Source organism: Pelodiscus sinensis, chromosome 2 (genome assembly GCF_049634645.1).
Source record: "Pelodiscus sinensis isolate JC-2024 chromosome 2, ASM4963464v1, whole genome shotgun sequence".
NCBI lineage: Eukaryota > Metazoa > Chordata > Testudines > Trionychidae > Pelodiscus > Pelodiscus sinensis.
In genome coordinates this window covers 72439610-72459956 of record NC_134712.1, presented here as the reverse complement: position 1 = coordinate 72459956, position 20347 = coordinate 72439610, and the positions used below count along the sequence as shown (strand labels likewise).

The following is a 20347-nucleotide window of genomic DNA, read 5'->3' as shown; positions in this document are numbered from 1 at the left end:
CTGAAAGCACCTGCTCCCTGAGCCGGCACTTATATCTCCTGGGCATAATAGCAAACCTAGCTAAGGAGAGGGAAGCAGTTCTTTAGAACAGAAGACTTTTTCTACTTTTTGGTGGATGGTGCTCTGTTTGTCCTACCAATTTCTTTTTCAGAGGGGGGGAACAAAAGGGGCCATACAGAAGTTGCTGCAGTATAAGGAAAATCTCTAAGGGCAGCCCTACAGTACCATGCCTCCCAGCTAGTAGGTGAGAAGGCCTGGACAAGGAAAGACGACATGACTGAAGCATCTTCAGTTGAGCCAGTCCCAGAACTGGGGTATTGCAGTGGTGAAGCTATTGTTGCTTCCCTGCCTCCCAGCTCCTAATACCAAAACACTACTTGGTTAGACCTCAGAATTTGGGCCAGAGTCCCATCCTGATTGTCTTCAGTTTAACAAATTGATATATATGATCAATAATGAGGGAGAGAGAGAAGACGAGATGAGAATCCTGGAAGAAGAGGGCTGCTAGAGTGTGCTAATTGAATTGCTTTGAATTTTAAAACCTTCAGAAGGGCAGCCGAGTTAGTCTGTAACTAGAAAAACTTTAAAAAAACTTTAAAGAAACCAACAGAACACCACTGGCCATCACCTATAGTCCCCAGCTGAAACCTCTCCAACGCATCATTAGTGATCTTCAGCCCATCCTGGACAATGATCCCTTGCTCTCACAGGCCTTGGGAGGTAGGCCGGTCCTTGCCCACAGACAACCCGCCAACCTGAAGCATATTCTCACCAGCAACTACACACCGCACCATAATAACTCGAACTCAGGAACCAATCCTTGCAACAAACCTCGGTGCCAACTCTGCCCACATATATACACCAGCAACACCATCACAGGACCTAACCAGATCAGCCATACTGTCACTGGTACATTCTCCTGCACATCCACCAACGTAATATATGCCATCATGTGCCAACAATGCCCCACTGCTATATACATCGGCCAAACAGGACAGTCCCTACGTAAAAGAATCAATGGACACAAATCTGATATTAGGAATGGCAACATACAAAAACCTGTAGGGGAACACTTCAATCTTCCTGGACACACTATTGCAGATCTAAAAGTAGCCATCCTGCAGCAAAAAAACTTCAGGACCAGACTTCAAAGAGAAACTGCTGAGCTACAGTTCATCTTTAAGTTTGACACAATCAACTCTGGATTAAACAAAGACTGTGAATGGCTTGCTAACTACAAAAGCAGCTTCTATTCTCTTGGAATTCACACCTCCAGATCAGCTGCTAGAAGTGGGCCTCATCCTCCTTGATTGGATCCACCTGGTCATCTCCAGCCTGATCCTGGCCTGCATATTTATTCCTGCCTCTGGAAATTTCCACTACATGCATCTGACGAAGTGGGTCTTTGCCCACGAAAGCTTATGCTCCTACACTTCAGTTAGTCTATAAGGTGCCACAGGACTCTTCGTCGCTTTTTTTTAAAAAAACTGAATAGTAGCACCTTAAAGGCTAATAAAACATGTAGATAGAATCATGAGCTTTGGTGGGCATAACCCACTTCTTCAGATGACTGAAGTATTAAAAGTTCAGATCCAAGAATAAATAAGTTGGGGAAGGAGGAAAAAAAAGGAGAAAAAAAGACAGTGAATAGATTGTTCAAGTAGTTACAAGAGGCTGATGAGAACAATTAGCACCTCCATTGTTTGGTTGGTTAAGTCATTAGGATGGGGAAGGAAGTGTGAGCCAGCCAATATCTCTGTTCATTCCATTCTGATAAGACTCAGACTTGTCAACGAAGTTAAGTTCCAACCCTTCCCTGTGTATTTGGCTTGTAAAATTGGCTTGAAACAACACAGTGACTTGGAGATCCATTAATGAGTGCCTGGGTAGATTAAAGTGTTCTCCAACAGGTTTTTGTGTGTTGCCTTTTTGGGTATCTGATTTGTGTCCATTAATTCTTTCCCATAAAGACTGTCCAGTTTGGCCAATATACATGCCAGTGGGGCATTGCTGGCACTTGAATGCATAGATCACATTAGTGGATGTGCAGTTAAATGAGCCCCTGATGTAGTGGCTGATGATGTTTGGTTCAGTGATAAAATCACCCGTGTAGATGTGTGGGCAGAGTTGCACCTGTGCTGATTGCAGAGGTGGTTCCTGGATGATTCTGATGGAGCTGTGTTGCGTGGTTACTAGAAAGAATTTGTTTGAGGTTAGGGCAGGGGTTCTCAAACTTGGTGATACCGCGACCCCCTAAAATGCTAAATAAATTTGTGTGACCCCCCCACCCTCACTGCTCCACGAGTAAAGGGGAAGTTGGGGGGTTGTCGGGGGCAGCAGGGCTGACCGGGGGAGATCGGGCGGGGGAACTGGCCGGCAGGAAGCAGGGCTGGCCGAGGTGGGGGAGGAGTTGGGGGGGCAGCGGGGCTGGCCAAGGGAGATCAGGAGGAAGTGGGGAGAACTGGCTGCTGGAAGCAGAGCTGGTGGGAGCAGCGGGCTGGCCAGGAAAGATCGGGAGGAGAAGTGGGGGAGAACCAGTCGGCCAGGAAGGTGTCAGGGGCAGCGCAAATTGGCTGGCGGAGAGCAGGACTGACCCAGGCACATGCAGATCCCAGGGCGCTGCAAGTCCCACTCACAGTCCTGGCAAAGCGCGAGTGAGTTCGGCTGTGGCTCCACCACGTGCTTGACCAGCTCTCAGGAGCACATACAGGGCTTCCCCTCCTCCCCAAGGCATCACACACAACCAGAGGCTCTCAGCGCTGATCGCGCCCCACCTCCCAGCCACTCCCCCCACCAGGCTTCCGTCAGGGACCCAGCCAGAAGATACCGGACATTGCACATATCTGGTATTTTCTGAATTTTTTTTTAACCGGACACAGGACCCAAAAAACTGACTGTCTAGTTGAATAGCAGACACCTGGCAACCCTAACCTGCGACTGCTCCCCCCCCAACTTGCTCATGACCCCCCTGGTTGAGAAATGCTGAATGAGGGGGTTGTCTGTAGATGAAGATTAGCCTCCCCCCTCTCCCGCCCAAGGCCTGTGAGAGGGTCATTTTCCAGGATAGGTTTTAGATTGTTGATAATGCGTTGGAGGGGTTTAAATTGTGGGCTGTATGTGATGACAAGTGGAATTCTGTTTTCTCTTCTTGGCCTATCTTCACGTCTGAAGTAGTTCACGTCTGGGTACTCTTTTTGGCCCTGTTGATCTGTTTTTTCCATGTTTCTGAGTAGGTATTTCAGTTTTAAGAATGCTCTGTATAAATCCTGTAGGTGTTTGTATTTGTCTTTGGGATTGGAGCAAATCTGGTTGTATATTAGGGCTTGGCTGTATACAGTAGATGGAGAATGTGTCTGGGATGGAAGCTAGAGATATGAAGGTAAGTGTAGCAGTCGGTAGGTTTCCAGAATACAGTTGTGGAAATTTGTCCATCATTTAATTGTACTGTTGTGTCAAGGAAGTGGGTCTCTCGTGTGGATTGATCCAGGCTGAGGTTGATGGTGGGATGGAAGTTGCTGAAATCCCTGTGAAATTCTTAAGAGTCTCTTTCCCGGGGGGTGCATATGATGTCATCAATGTAGCATAAATAGAGTAAGGGGGCGAGAGCTGTGGAAACATTGTTCAAGGTCAGCCATAAAGATGTTGGCATATTGTGGTGCCATGCAGGTGCCCATGGCTGTGCCGCTGACTTGAAGATACAAATTGTCTCCAAATTGGAAGTAGTTGTGGGTGAGGACAAAGTGGCAGAGCTCTAATCGGATGTGCAGTGCTGTCATTGGGGATTGTGTTCCTGATAGCCTGTAATCGGTTTTCATGTAAAATGTGGTGTAAAGAGCTTCTACGTCCATGGTGGCTTCAGGAAGATTACTGATGTTTTGTAGTTTCCTCAGGAAGTCGGTGGTGTCTTGAAGATAGCTAAGAGTGCTGGTAGCATAAGGTCTGCGGAGAGTGTCAATATAGCCAGATAATCCCGTTGTAAGTGTGCCAATGATTGAGATGATATATATCATATATCGTAGATTAAATGTGCTAAGTGTTGCTCTTATTTTATAGGTGTGCTGTAGGTGATAACTGGTGGTATATGGGAGAGAAGTGTGAGAAGAAAGGCACAACTAAAGAAAATATTATAATAACTGTTTCTTCATCAATTGCTATATTTGTCTTTATGCTACTGGTCACTATTATAAGCACATGTTGCATAAAAAAGAAATACCGCCAAAAAATGAGAGAAAACAAAGAAGCTTGGATTTTAGAAAATGTAAGTATTGTCTTTTCAGCTAAAAGATTCAGGTGTTTTCAAAACAAGGCTATTTTGCAGAATAATTTTGGGTTGTGTGTAAGTGTGATAGGTACTTTAGGAAAAGTGAATTTAAACAAGCAGAAGCTGAGCAAAATGTCCAGGGGACTCAGTCTTAACACATAAATAAGATACAGTAAAGAGCCTGTCACTTATTAAGCAAGGTGGCAAGATTTCAATCTCTTCATTTGAAGTACTTCCTTCCCTCCTTGCACTCTGCATTGTTGCTTATATAATCTGCAGCAGTTTGCTGCTTACACAGCCCAGAGTTGTAAACCGCCTAGTCTGTGTTGACCACCTCATTCTAGCACTGTGAAAGTAGCCATAGGGTGTGTCTAGACTACAGGGTTTTGTCGACAAAAGTGGACTTGTCGACAAAATTATACCTGCGTCTACACTACTGCTGAGTTCTGTCGACATAATGTCGACAGAACTCAGCAGTTTTGTCGACGCTGGTAAACCTCTTTTTACGAGGCATAACGCCTTCTGTCGACAGAGCTCTGTCGACAGAAAGTGTTATTGCATCTAGGGTTGTGTCTAGACTACAGGGTTTTGTTGACAAAGCAGCTTGCTTTGTCGACAGAACTGAATGTCGTCTAGACGCTCTTTGTCGACAGTATCTGTCGACAAAACTTCTGTCGACAAAAGCCTGTAGTCTAGACGTACCCTGAGATAGCACTTTGGCACTGTGGTTCAGGCTTCAGAGTCCAAGTTGCAGTTTCAAAGTGCTGTTTTTGAAGCTATTTTTAGTATGCTAGCACAAGCCCAAGTTGGTCAGTCCAGGCTGGGCAGCTTGCTGCCACATGCTGTGTATATGCATACACACGTGCGCACGCACAGATTTTCTGTATTACACACCCTAAAAGCAATGAATGTATATGGCTTCTACACCCCATTCTGTTAGCTACAAGCCAATGTTTTCAGATACCCACCATTAAAGATTTTTTTATTCCAACTTATTCCCATGTAAAGTAGCTATTGAGATTAACTTAAGAAAATGAAGGAAAATGCATTTAGTCATAGAGGGTGAAATCCTGATCTCATTAAATTTAATTGAGGGTTTGCCACAGACTTCATTGAAGCCAGGATTATATATTATATGCTCTCCTGCTCACTGTGTGTAAACCTGACGTACAAGTGGTAACTGTCCTCATCTCCTCAATCCTCATCCTCAAACATAAAACGTCTGCTACTGTATTCTCTAGTTTTTATTATGCTCATCTTAAAGAAAAGCATCTCTGCCCAATAGCCAAAAAATTCTTTTGCAAGTAAAAGAATTTTATAACATTTAAAAAGAAAAAATAATAATAATAGAGAGCAAGTTAAAACTATTTAAAAAACAAGTCACCAAATCAGGTGGCCTTACACTGAGTCTTGAATAAAACAGGGTCTCTAATATTCTTCTTGAGGCAAGGAGTTGCACAGACATAGTCCTAAACTGAGAACTTTTATTCTACCCTGACCAAAATGAAACCTCCAAATCCAGCAAGGATGAAGAACTGGCTAATCCCAACATCCATAGCAAGGCACAAGAGTACCACAAGAGAAAATGGCAGTACAGTGAACCCTCGCTACTTCGCGGTTCGACCATCGCGGATTCACGACTTCGCGGACTTTTTTCATTACATTATGTATATACGTGAATCCGCGATGGTCGAACCCCGAAGTAGCGAGGGTTCACTGTACTGTGAACATAAAATTGATCCTTACCAAAACTTTAAAAAGCCTCCGGGGAAGCCGGCGGGGGGGCATCCCAGGCGCGCCTGGGCTGCTCCCCCGCCGGAGCCCCTCCGCGGCTTTCAAAGCCTCGGGGGAAGCCGGCGGGGGGGCATCCCAGGCGCGCCTGGGCTGCTCCCCCGCCGGAGCCCCTCCGCGGCTTTCAAAGCCTCGGGGGAAGCCGGCGGGGGGGCATCCCAGGCGCGCCTGGGCTGCTCCCCCGCCGGAGCCCCTCCGCGGCTTTCAAAGCCTCGGGGGAAGCCGGCGGGGGGGCATCCCAGGCGCGCCTGGGCTGCTCCCCCGCCGGAGCCCCTCCGCGGCTTTCAAAGCCTCGGGGGAAGCCGGCGGGGGGGCATCCCAGGCGCGCCTGGGCTGCTCCCCCGCCGGAGCCCCTCCGCGGCTTTCAAAGCCTCGGGGGAAGCCGGCGGGGGGGCATCCCAGGCGCGCCTTTGAAAGCCGCGGAGGGGCTCCGGCGGGGGAGCAGCCCAGGCGCGCCTGGGATGCCCCCCCGCCGGCTTCCCCCGAGGCTTTGAAAGCCGCGGAGGGGCTCCGGCGGGGGAGCAGCCCAGGCGCGCCTGGGATGCCCCCCCGCCGGCTTCCCCCGAGGCTTTGAGGATCCTACTTCGCGGATTTTCAGCTATCGCGGTCGGGTTTGGAACCTATCTACCGCGATAAACGAGGGTTCACTGTAATTCAATATAAAACAAGTCTTCCAACAGCATACTGACAAATTTCACTTTCCTATAACATTTCTGTCTCTTAGCTTGTCTTGATCTGCATCCAGATTACACTGTTTAATGTTGTTCCTGGAAATAGTTGTTTGTGTTTCTAGAGTCAATCAAGTTTTGGCATTTCACTGTTATAAGTTGCATTTTCTTCATTTTCAGAGACATAGGATGAATGGAATCTAAGACAAAAATCATGACAAAGATCGATCTTTGAAGTAATCTGGATGCCTCAACCACACAAATGTTTTTAGAGTTATCTTTCAGTTTAGCCTTGCTGCTAAAATCTTAAGAGTGAAAAATAAAGCATCATCTTAAATAAGGCTGGGTACTGTCATAAAACCGATAAAGTGTCTGAAGTTGTTGGGCTTGTGGGTTCTGCTTATTGCAGATGGAAATGTGTCATTGTGTGAGATTTCTGCCGTTTGCTTTAAGTCTCCATGAACATGAAGAGCCATAGAACAAAGAGAGAAGATTTAAAAAAAATCTGTTTAAAAATCATCATGAAGCAAGGTTATCCATTTTACTACGATGACTGACACTGTCTTACTGTGCTGCTGGCATCTTATCTTGACATACACATTCAAGTAAATATACACACTTACTAAATGCTCCCAATACCTTTTCATCAACTGATTCATTAGCTACTGTACTCTCTAGTTGTCTGTCAGCTGCTTGTTTTTACGTACAAAACTTTCAAAATAAGACTAGCTTCAAAGACCTGAGAACGTAACAGTAGCTAAACACTAACTGATAAATACAACATTATCTGACACCTTGACTTGATTGTCCTTTGTGCATCTTGTCCAAGAGATACTGCTTTTTCTTAGATTCAAAACATTGATCATTATCACTGTTTATAGAGTGAAAAAACTGAGGAACAGGGCTATACTGTAACCAAGTTTCTCTGAATGCTTTGAGAAGAGCCGCTTTAAACTCTTTTCCTCTGGCAAAAGTGAAAACGGGTTTAAGGCGAAAGGACAGACTTTTTAGAACACTCGAGTTCCGGTGTACTGGTTTCACAGAACACACATCTATAAGTATATTTCAAAAAAACAGAGTTAGTGATGGCGCATGTTAGGGTTGATACCACTTGTAACTTTAAAAAAAAAAACTTTGACATGCTCAGACAATTATTATCATTTAGCATATTCACTATAGTTCTTGGAATGTTTGTATTTAAATTGTTTGAGATTGTAATTCTTTCATATTCCCTCAGTGATAGATATTCATTTTTGTCTGCCACTTGCCTGCATCTTACACAAGACTTATTTTTTATTATTGCAAATATAAATCCTAGAAAAGTATTTATGCTAAATTCCATAAAATGTCATTTCTTACACTTATATATATTACCATAGCACCTGGGAACCATACACATGGACAAGACCTCAGTGTGTTACACAAAAAAAGTGTACAAACACAGGACCAGGTTAAATGCCATGGGGTAGGGATAATTTCAATGTAAGACAAGAGATTACAGCCATAGGTGTTGAAACGACAGGTGAGGGGGCTACTGCAGCCTCGCCTCCCCAGCTTGAAGTGGTTTCCGTTATAGAAAGGATTTCCAGTTGGGTTCAAGAGCTCTCTGCACCCTCTCCTCTTCCCTTCCCCCCCCGCGCCACACACACACACACACACACACACACACACACACACAATAAAAATTATTCCAGCATAAAAGCACAAGAAAGTTCAATCAAACAATATTGGTGCTAGACTAACACTGCTACCTTTCATGAGTTGCAACTCACTTCATCAAATACATGAAGGGAAAGAAACAATAGAGTGTGGCAGGGTCACTCCAGAGGGCTACTGCAGTGGGAGAAAGGCAGCCCCCAAAGGATAAAAGACCTGCTAAATAGAAGCAGAGAGCAACAGGATAATTAGAAGCAGCTGGTAGGAAGCTGGCTCCACTGCTGGCTTGGTGGAGGCTTTTAAAAGCCTCCACTATTGGAAGGTGATGGGGAGAGTGAGAAGTAGGAAGGAGAAGTAGAGGAAAGCCAGTTTGTCAGTAAACAGAAACAGCAGGGGAGGAAGTCCCAGGAGGAATGGCTGGGCTCCCTACTCCAGAAACCAGCTACAAGCCCTGACCCCTGGGGAAGGGGGCGAGAGGCTGGCCCAAGCAGTGGCTTGGGTAAGAGGGGCCTTTTCCACAAGAGATACAGAACTGGGAGTTTTACATCAGAGCTAATTCCGTCAGGGTGGATGTGGATTAGGTGGTGGGAATATCCAAAGTGGAAAATTATGTATTTAATTAGTGAGCCATTCCCAGTCCCTATTCAGACTCATTCTGATGGTGTCAAATTTGCATATGAATTCCAGCTCAGCAGTTTCATGTTGGAGCCTGTTTTTAAAGATTTTTTTACTTGATTTTGGCAGCTTTCACAGCTACAGCTATGTGCCCAGGGTGGTTCAAATGTTCCCCCACTGATTTTTGTATGTTGTCATTCTTGATGTCTGAGTTGTGTTGATTAATTCTGTTGTGGAGAGTCAGTCTGGTCCAATGTACATAGCAGTGGGTCATTGCTGGCCTGATGGCATATATCACATTAGTGGATGTGCAGTGAATGAGCCTTTCATGGTATAGCTGATGTAGTTAGCTTCTGTGATTATGTCACTAGGATAGATGTGTGGATAGAGTTGGCAATGGGTTAGTGTGTGTGGTGGTGAGTGTTTCAGATTGGGGTGGGAGGCTGTTTGCCTCCCAAGGTTTATGAGAGCAAGGGATTGTCATCTAGAATAGGTTGTAGATCCTTGATGTGTTGGAGAGGTTTTAGCTGGGGTCTGTAGGTAATGGCCAGTGGCATTCTGTTGTTTTCTTCGTTGTGTCTGTCCGATAATAGGTGACTTCTGGATACCTACCTGGATCTATCAACCTGTTTTTTAACTTCCCCAGGTGGACTTGTAGTTTTAAGGATGCTTGATAGAGATCCTGTAGGTGCTTGTCTCTGTCGGAGGGATTGGAGCAAATGTGGTTGTATCTTATTGCTTGGCTATAGGCAACGGATTGTGTGATGCAAAACACTGTGGTTGTTTTTTCAGAAGTTTACAACAGAATATTGACTTAATACAGCTTTGAAACATTCCTGTGCAGAAGAAAAATCCTGCTTTCCTTTTATTTCATAGTAGCCTTTAGTTCACACAGTCCTGTACAGTGTTTGCTTCCCACCTCCATCTTTGCTACTGCTCGATTATGTACTTTCAGTTCCACATGTGGCATGTCATTGACTAGTCAGGTCCCTGGTATTTGTAATTTTCAGATTCTACTATGTTCCCCATTATGACTCCCCAAGGTAGGAGCATAGAACAGATGTCAAGGAAGTGGGAAAGTGTTGAACAAAACAGACTGTAAACATGTGCCCCAAAATAAAATACACTGATTTTAAGACAGTATCAAATATTTTTGCAAAAGAAAAAATGATGCAAGTCATTGCACTAGTTTGGCTTTTATTTTCTCACTAATATTGCATAACAGAACAACACCAGCATGATGATAAAGAGGGGAGCAATAAAAATAATTCATCAATGCATTATTAACTCTACATGCTCTTACCTATTAATAAGAAATTGATGTCTCCTCTAATGTCTGTCCCATTGTTGAGAACTTTCTCATTACTGCCAAGTACCATACACAAAATGGCTTTTTTTTAATATACTCATGGCCGTGAATGCCTGGTGCTAGACTTGCTTAAATGGTCAAAGATACCCTGTTTAAGAAACAAGGAAACATTTACATTGCACATTATCAACGTTAGAATGAAATCTCATTATCCAGTAGCCTGTGTTAGTGCAATTTGTAATATACTTTAGTTTGAGCTTTGCAGGATTGCTTGATCTTTGCCACATCATCAGCTGAGAATGTGGTGCTGTTTCTTTGCTCATCAGTTTGATATTATTAGCCAGGGTTATTGTCTTGAATATTTTTACTTAGCTGCAAAGACATTTCATGAGGTTAACTATTGAATAAATTAACTAACAAATGCTGCAGGGCCAGATTAACTTTTTGTGGGCCTGGTGACAAATATATTTTTGGGCCCCCATAACACCCAGGCTTAAAAATCAAGTCCAAGCCCTTCTCAAACCCAAATCGGCATTTTTCAGCAGAAAAAAGTTGGGGTAGGACAATTTCTCCCAGCTTCTTGTTACCCACCCTCCCCCCACTCCTGAATGTTTCATATCCCTGAGGAGAAATAAATTCTGCTTTGGTTGGAAGATGCCGGCTCTGTGTCTCTGCCAACAGGGGCTGTCCCAGGCTCTGGCTGGGGAGTGCTTCAAACACTCCTGGGCCCATGTCTTTAACACATTTGCAGCTCTCTGGTTCAACGCCTCAAGATCCACTCAGGAGGGGACTGGGCTGGGTGCTTCCACCTGGGTTGCTCAAGGAGTGCGCCTGTATCACGCCATGCTGAACCCTTCACCTCCCAGCTAGCCCTGAGAGCTACCAGGAGCATGCCTTGTAGCTATCCCACAGCAACTTAAAATGCCTGGGGCTCCAGCCACCTTTGCTGCTCCTGTGGTAGCGGCAGCAACAGCCATGAGTCCCTGCCCAATGGAATTGCCAGGCCCCTGGCCAGTTACCCCATTCGTCCCCCTCAACCTCCACCCCAGCCCCATTGGCAGAACACCATGAATCAGCTTTTCCTGGCATTCCAGCTCTGGGAGGGATGGGGAGGAGCGGGGACACAGCGGCTCCTCCAAAAGTGCTGGGATGGAGGAGAAGAGGGTCTTGGTGCCCCAGTGCACAAGAGGCGTATGGGGGAGAGGACACAGGTGGTGCGGGGGCCACAGGTGGAGCCCCATGAGGCTGTACCACTGAAGGTCTAAAACCACTATTGATTTTCTTGTTGAGAATCTAACACTTGCCTCCTACCAAATGCCATTTAAATTAGAAACTGCTTACTTATTAGATGGCCGCTCCCATATCTGGGAGTTTGAGGAATGTTTGATGCAGAAGGACCAACACAGGACTCTAGCTATTTTGTAAAACTAAATTTGGAGAGGGAAGGGAAGGAATGGCGATTTGCACGCAGTGTGTTTTTTGCAAATACTCATAACAAAAGTCATTTGTCCCTTACCGCTCATCACAAGCAGACAGAATAGTAAAGTGTGCGTGACTGGCTACAAATATTGGCACAGTGAATATGACATATTGGGCCAAGTTCATCCCTGGCATAATGCCATTGGCTGGAGTTACATCAGGGATGAACAACAGTACATTATGAGCAGCGCTGCCTCTTTGAGGGATAGCACTGTAACTGGCACTAAGGAGAAAGACCTAAAGCTGGTGACTTACTTTCGTGGTTTGTGCTTTCGCAGCAGCAGGGGCATGGTCAGCTCATAAACCCAGATGATCAGATTCAGTATTAATGGGGTTTGTCTTTAAAAAAAAAAAAATCCTTTGCAGCCACCTAGTTCTTATTCTTGCAAAACGGTAGTTAAGCAAACGGTATCAATAAAGTTATAATCATTAGGATGGATAGACCTTTAGAACTGAATAAGATCTTTGCCACACCTCTAGCTGTTTTCTTCTTTGCTGCCTCTGTATAAATGCACTAAAACATAACGCCGCAGCGCCGATCTGTTGACCTGTACTAATTGAGAATGGTTTATCTAATTTAATAGCAGTAATGATTAAGATGGACTTTAACTGTAGCAGAGCTTTTAAAACGATTGGCAAGGACTGTTAGATAATGAGTCATGAAGCCTAATGAGATTCTAAGGCCAACCGTTTGAACAATGTACAAAGTAGATGAGCCTTTATTTGCCTTTCACCAGCTCTATACGAATCTGACACTGTGTGGCACATCATGGTACTGCAATGGCTAACCAACCACTTAGCTCAACAGCACTTCAGAGAATGACATTAAGTTTACCACTTCGTTGCTGTCCCCCTCTTAGTGATAAAACAGGAGGTATCTTCCAAATCTCTTTATGAAGTCCTGAAAATTCCGTTTCCTCCTGTTACATTCTTCTTCCTCCTATCTCAGGCCTCTCATTCTAGGGCTGGCCTTCAGAGCCACTCAGTGCTGCTGTTTAATGAAAGGTAAGTTTGCTAGCTGACTCCTTCAGCCACCCCTTCCAGGAGTGGAATGCACCCGAGTATTTCTCATCCTTGCTAAGCAACAAATGCAACAAGGGTTCATGTAGATTTATTTCCTATTATCCTTGCAGCTCTACGGGTGCCTTTAAAAATAAAAGGGGCATCAGCATCTCGGAGGAAATATCATGATCTATCATTAGGTAGTGCACCTTAGCCCCTCAGCTTCAGAGCAAGAGATTCAGCTGACGGGCTAAAACCATTTTGGATATGGACTACACCCATTAGAGGGTAGCAACGCACACAGCCCAAGCAAATTGCCTCTTGTTAAAAAGCTATTTTTAAAGAAACATCTGCTATTTGTAGTCCATATTTATGGAAACTATTTATGGCTATTAACATTATGGGCAGGGGATCTGTTTCAGATGTTACATGGAAATCGTTGCATCAAAATATTTGTTCACATTTGAGATGTTTTAATGTGTCCAGTGGGAATATTTTCCTGAAAAGAAATCTTCTGTTTTATTTTACAATATGCAACTGCCTTTGCCTTCCCATCCATGTATCAAATAATCTCTCAAGAGCTTGGAATTCAGCCAGGTACATCCTTCCTAATTAAAGTACATAAAAAAATCAAAGTGTTCCTCCATTTTTTGGCAGTATCTTTTAGTTTTCAGGTGGGATTATTCTTTAGCACAATGTTTCTCAACAACTGTCCATGGATTGGCACCAGTCTATGGCAGCCTTTCTGCTGGTCCTTGAGTTCTCCCTGGTATCATTTAGGAAGGCACAAGCTGGTCCTGGTATGAAAAAGGCTGAAGGATAGATGTGTCCAGCTGTCAACCGTTCCAAAGCAGTGTAACTCCATCCACTTTACTGGAAAAGCCAGGGGTGTTTGACCATTATATACCAACAGAACACAGGTTTAATCAGTTTATGCCCCTCCCTTCACACACACACCCACACCCACACACCAGCCTCAGTGACACATGAAGCCCTGTCCTAGATGGCTCCTTCTGGGGAGGGGAACAACAAATGAACAAGTAGCCTAGGACAGATCATTATTTTGTGTAAACAGAAGTTTTGCACCAGATACTGCTCCATATTTTGCAGGATGTATTTGTGATAGATAAGGCAATTTCCTGCAATGACCTGGACAAACCTTACTGGATGCAGTTAAAGCTTATTAAATCTATATGTCATTGTGGGCCAGGGATGCTCTGTAATACAATGGAGGAAGGGCACCACAGCCCTCCAGGGGCTAAGAATAGTGGGTGTGGAGTGGGGGAGGAAGTAATTAGACAAATTTACTCAGGTGGTAACACCTCTTGAAAGGTACCACCACTTGGAGATGCTGACACATACTGGTTCAAACTGGATTCTCTCTACACGCCAGACAGATGAAGAAAGACATGAGGGTTAAGTAGCCGGAGTTCAAACCAGCCTAGGATTCAGATCCAGCAAACAGTCAGGAGCTTCTGTCTTTTGGAGGCCCCCATCCTTCTAAGGGAGGGTTGGAAGGAATTGGCTTAGTCACTGGGTCTCTTATTCTGAGGGATAGGGGGAGGAGGCAGGGAATCCTGTGGGGGCTGGAAGGCGAGTTCACTGGCCAAAGCCCATGTTCCAGCTGGGGTGATCTTTGGCAAGTTATTAGCATGCAAGTTTTTATTGTTTGTAATTAGTTTTCTCTTTCATCTTGAAGATGCTTGTTTAGAAAGAGCAGCGGGGTTACTTAGCTGTGGCCAATTTCTCTGTTTATGGCCTCTGAGCAGAAAGCAAAGGGCTGCTTAGGCAGTGTGACTTGCTGGGAAAGTCACAGGCAGGGGAAATGTGCAGCCTGGAAATGCCCCAGTCAGGGCGACAGGCCAGGGAAATGTGACCGATGGGGACAAAGGAAGGTCAACAAATGGGTAGAGCTCTGCAGATCAGTGGCGATCTGTGGGCCATTTTTGTAGATCGTGGAGCAGATGTGGATACAGCCACACAAGGCTCTAGGCAGTGTTGGTGCCTGGCTCACAGCATTGGCTGACGGAACTTGGGGGGAAGCAGCATGCTACAGGTTGGTGGTCAGTGGCTGGGGCTGCGTGGAAGTCCATGTCAGGGCTGTCCAGCATCTGCTTGACATGCCACTGGCCTTCCAACGGCTTGGGCAGTGCCAACGTTCCCAGCAGGATGGCTCAGTGTGGTCCTGCTCCCAACCCACCAGCTGCTGGGCAGCAGGGCCCATTCCTGGCTGCGAGTACCCCTCTTCCTACTGTAAGGCAACACACGTTGCTGTGGCCAGGTGCTGCTGCTCATGAGCCTCTGAGAGCAGCACACAATGTGACACCCCTTCACCCCAGCTCTCCCCCTCACTCCATCCCTTCTCTTTGAGGCCCTTCTCCCTCACCTCTGCTCCCTCCTCCCTGACCCCACACTTGAGACAGATAGGTACTGCAGGTGCAGCTGCAGATAGAGGTAGAAGACAGCTGGTGGATCCACATTTTTATACCCATGCAGGGCTCTACAAAGGGGTGCTCTTGCTAAATCAGAGAGGAGGAATACAGATGCAGCTGCCCTGATCTAGGACAGAATTTATTCATGGTTCTGCACTAAAGATTGTTCTTTAAATTTTAACTGAATAAATTTCCCTAAAAGCATGCTAGAAGATCTAGAGCTCATAAAAACAGGATTGTAAGTGTCCTTGGACAAAGAATAGCTTACTAGTTATAAATTGTTTCCTAGCGCTAAATCTCCTGAAGATGTCAATACAGTGCGATTGCAAGACCACACAACCAGTAGACTTTCTGGAAAGCAGAACAGAGAAGTCTGACTAGTGTTATTGAGAAGAGTCATTTTCCACTGAAGTAGTGGAATTGCAGTGGTGTTGGTTATGCTTGATATACACTGATGTAAGTGTGGTGTCAGTCACTTAATAGGTTCCTAAACCTGAAATGCTAAACAAGTATTCTCTACATGAAACCCATCCATTATTTCAACAAATTGCATACACATTTAAAATACCATGAAAATAGTATCTTTAATATACAGTTAATACTCTTACAATACATAACTGAAATTTGTTTATACACATTACCAGGATATTTATTTGCATCTGGTTTAAATCATCTGCTTTCAGTCTTTTACGGGAGAAGCCTATAACAGCACAGAATTCCACCAACCCTCCCAAAAAATTTAAAATACATTTTATAGCAGAAGTGTACTAAGCCAAAAGATTTGGATTTCTGTGTTTGTTTTCAAATGTTACTTTTTTGACTAGACGAAGTGCATTCAAACAGCTAAAACTGGAAGTTTTTACTTTTGCAGGTAAAAAACCACAGAAGACTATTAGAATAAAGAAGAATTATACTCTAGATTTTCAGTCTGGCCATTATTAAAATGGTCAAATATGAACAGCTCTTTCATATTAGGAGCTGAAGACATCATTAATGGAAAGATCCTTTCCCTTAAACTGCAGTAAAGCCTCAGAACTGACTTATTACCTAGATATCACACAATATTAGTGACAATTCAGGCAAAAAAAACGGTTACCTACCTGCAACTGTTATGCTTTGAGATGGGATGCTGATGTGTTTTGCCTGTGGACATTGGAGAACTTTGCCTATGAGCACCTGCAGAATTAGTGCCAACACCATGTGGCCCTTCCCATGCTGTATAAGGGTGGCACCCCTCAGGTCCTCACACTGAATGCCAGAAGCACAGACGGATGCAGAGTGGACAGAGGGTGGGTTGCAGAATACACGTCTGCATCACCACTCAGGGAACAGCAGGTACTGGTAAGTAATTGTCTTTTCTTCGAGGAGATGCAGTTATGTATCCCATCTACTCAGGAGTTCCATCCCATAATGGCATAGTGGTATGCAAAAGTATGCACAGAGGACCAAGTGACCACCCTGAAAATATCCAACAGACCTGAAGAAGACCTCTGTGTAAGCTCTCATACCAACAGAAGTTAGTCCAAGAAAGGAATTACATCACCCACCTTGTCTCTCTGCTATCCTGGGACTGCCATGGCTCCAGCACCACTGCATGCAATATAGGCATGTCATTCAGAAATCCTGTTGACACCACCTGAGCTCTCGTGGAATGAACTCATACCCCTTGTGGAGGCGTAATCTGGGCTACATCATATGCTGTCACAACACAGGAAGTTATCCACCTGTGGAGAGACTGCTTGGCCTTTCATTGGGCCCACAGATGAAACAAATGGACAAGGTGAGGAATGGAAAGTCTTATTTCTCCCTAGATAAAATGCTAGACAGCACCTGACATCCAATGTGTAAAGACACCTCTCTTCTGGGGGTGCACACGGCTTAGGCCAGATCTTCCACTAGGCAATAGATTCAATTTAAGATACGAAACTCCAGCTACTAGAATTGCGTAGCTGGAGTTGACATACCTCAAAATGAATTTGTTTTGCTCCCAACAGCAGGAGGTTGATGGGAGAAACTCTCCTGATGACTTCCCTTCCTTCTCACAATGCCACGGAGTACCAGGGTCGGCGGGGATGCCAGAGTTTGATTTAGTGGCTCCTTTCTAGATCCGCTAAATCAAACCCGTGAAGATGACTCTCTGCAGCATCAATCATCCCATAAGCATAGACAAAGCCTATGCAGTTACATAACTAACACAAACTAAGCCTAAGGCACTTCTACATACAAGGGAAGTTCTCAGAAAAGTAAGAGCAAAAGTGCAAGAAGACATCAGACAGGGCACTTCTCAGTCACGAGTGCTGAGAAGAAACTGAAGAAGTTGGGGCATCACTATCTTTACGTAGCCAATGAAGGGGCTACAAATGCTCAGCAAAGTTATCTGGCTCCAGTGTGCTGGGTACACACACAGGCATCTACTCAAAGAACTTTCACCCTCCCACCCCATAGATTTAATTAGTCTCCTCCGGTCTGCACTTTGAGCATTGCAACACTACGCACAGACAGGGTATGTCTACGCAGCAACTAGACACAGGTGGCTGGCTGGTGCTAGCCAGCTCAGGCTCACAGGGCTGTGCAGACATCCAAATTCGGCTACAGCCTGGGCTCTAGGCTGCTGCAATGTGGGAGGGTCCCAGAGCTCAGGCCCCAGCCAAGCCTGGAAGTCTACACAGCAATGGTACAGCCCTGCAGGCCAGGCCCAGAGAACTCAAGATGGCTGGCATGGACCAGGGGTGGGTTTTTCTGTGCCATATAGACAAAGGTAAGCAACTTGGTGGGTTGGGTCTGTGGCCAGGTTTTGCTTCTTAACACCCTCTGCTAGGCCAGAAACTCATTCTTAGTTTAGTGTGCTCCCCTTTCTATGGTCTAGCCAGTAATACTTCTAAGTAGATTCCTCCTGTGGTCCCTAAAAGGTCATATGCCTACCTCTGCTCCACACATGCTTGCCTTCTGTCACATCTTGCCCTCTAACATCCAACTCACTACTAGTGATAGAAACCTAAAAGGTAAATAACTTGCATTAACCGTTTTTAATTAGTAGAGAGTCAAGAAGTTGTCTCAAAGCAGAAAACACTTCAAGCACTTACCAGATTTCAAATAAAAGGTTTTTAAATGTTGGATCCATTCACACAATGAACTGTTAAAGATATTATAAAATAAAATCAATTTAAGAAGAAACTTAGAGGGTGATACTGACAAAATGCATGCAAAATATGGAGTGCATTAATCCACTGTTTCTTAAATGCAAAGAAAGCTTTTCAAAAAGACATTTGCCTTCTTGTATTTGATGCATCAAGTGTCTTTAGCCTCTAACTTTGTAGCACTAAACTCTTAGTGTTTTTTTACTTTTGCTGCATTAAAACTATCTGAATACAAAGACAACAAACTGATTTCAGTTAGACCTTCGTTAATCAGACAGGCAGTAAGTAATAAATAGTATGTAAAGAGAGAGCTTCCCCTAAATTTCCCCCTCCTCTGAAAAAAATGTGTTGTGACCCCTTACAAAAGTAGACAAGCCCCCTTGTGTTAGAACTTGTCTACACAACACAGTAAAGCACATTAGAAGGATGTGATATGTAAAGTCTCTAACTGCCTCCATGTAAATTATGTTGGCACAAACTAAAAGGTACCTAGTTTGCATTAACATAGTGCAGCAGGTAGAGCGCACTACAAACCACAGAACAGGATTCAATTCAGGGTAGTGTTACAGAATTTGTACTTTTAAAAGAAAGAAAAGTATTACAAATACCAATCATTTAATAAGTATCAGTGGCCTCATTTCCACAAACAAGGAAATCCGAAGTTTGGAATAACCTTCTACTTTTGGGAGAAGAAGGGGGTCTCTGCTAAGCATGTCATTTTAGCACCCAGTCCTGCAGGTGGTGGATCTCTGAAGTGAGCTCAATAGGTATCTTTAGAAAGAGACACGCAAGCTACTTCAAATGCACATCAAAGAGGATAACAGTTGACACTGACAAGAGTAAAGTTGTTTTCCCATGTGGAACTGAAGAATTTGCTTGTATGAAAAATACATGTCAAAGTGTCTCACTCAGAATAAAAAGAATAAAACATCCACAAGCTCTAAATCTATGAATGTATTTCAATGCCAAATGACTGAGGCACAGATTTATTCAGGTGTCTAAGAGCTGGCTGTTAAGTTGTAAAAAGGGCCTGGAAGCACAGAATAGCATAGTTCAGAAAAGGAGAATGTGCTAAAAGTTGTTCAACGTGATAAAAGTAACATTCATCGAGAGTCCCAGTCCCATAAAGGACCAAGCATTCCCCCCTCCCATTGACTTAAAAGGAGCTGGAGCACATCATAGGAGATGTTCCGTACTCAGATCTGCTTGGAAGTTTCCAATTTAATCAGAGGAGGGAATTTTAATACAGCTTTGAATCTAAGCGTGTACAATCTGTTGGATTTTTGTTTAAGATTGATGCTCCAAAGGCCCAGGTTTTTAAAGCTATTCAGGCTCTGCCATGCTCAGCATCACAACACCTGATTTAAAAACCCAAATGACAGGCACTTAGGGTTCCCACCAATACACGTCGACTTAAGTTTTTAAGTGTAGATACGTCCAAATGCCTAACATCCCTTTTGGAAATGAGTATTGCAATGCTGAGTGCAGCAAGGCATGGAGAGCCTTAAACATCTGGGCCAAAGTCACTTGGTCAAATTATGCACTTAAGCCTTCCAGTGCCTAAAAGCCCTCACTCAGGCCCACAGCTCAAGCAGGCAGCTTTCTTAAGCGATTCAGGACTAAAAAAAGTCCCTCCTTTACAGTTATATATTAGTTGACAGAATTCTAATAAAGGACTGGAAAATTAAGCCTGTGAACTGCTTTTTAGGAAAAGGAGATGGAGGAAATGTTTCACACTAATGTACTGTGCATAAAGATATCCAAGAAGTCCCAAGGCAGAACAAGACATTTCAAGGAGCACAGAAGTCTGATGGGCCTGCAATTATGTTCTCAGCTGGGAATTTGTACATGGAACCTACTTCTACAAACATATATCCCTCTGTTCTTAATGAGGGGAGGGGAGAAGATAGGTCTACATTGTAGTGTAAAATCCCAGGGTTCGAAGTCTGGCTGAAGCCTAACTCCCCTTCTTTACACACAAACTGCATCAACCCAGA

The 20347-nt window shown here is 44.4% G+C and overlaps 1 protein-coding gene across 1 annotated transcript in view; it reads left to right on the top strand.

Annotated features, from left to right (window-relative positions):
* The window catches only part of MEP1B (meprin A subunit beta), a 30054-nt gene extending 23002 nt beyond the window's left edge, over positions 1 to 7052 (top strand). Inside the window, exons 10-11 of the mRNA XM_025180006.2 lie at positions 4054 to 4258; positions 6901 to 7052. Of these exons, the coding sequence (XP_025035791.2) occupies positions 4054 to 4258; positions 6901 to 6924 (229 nt within the window). The 3' untranslated portion in view covers positions 6925 to 7052. The remainder of the gene's footprint in view (positions 1 to 4053; positions 4259 to 6900) is intronic.
* The last annotated feature ends 13295 nt before the right edge of the window (positions 7053 to 20347 follow it).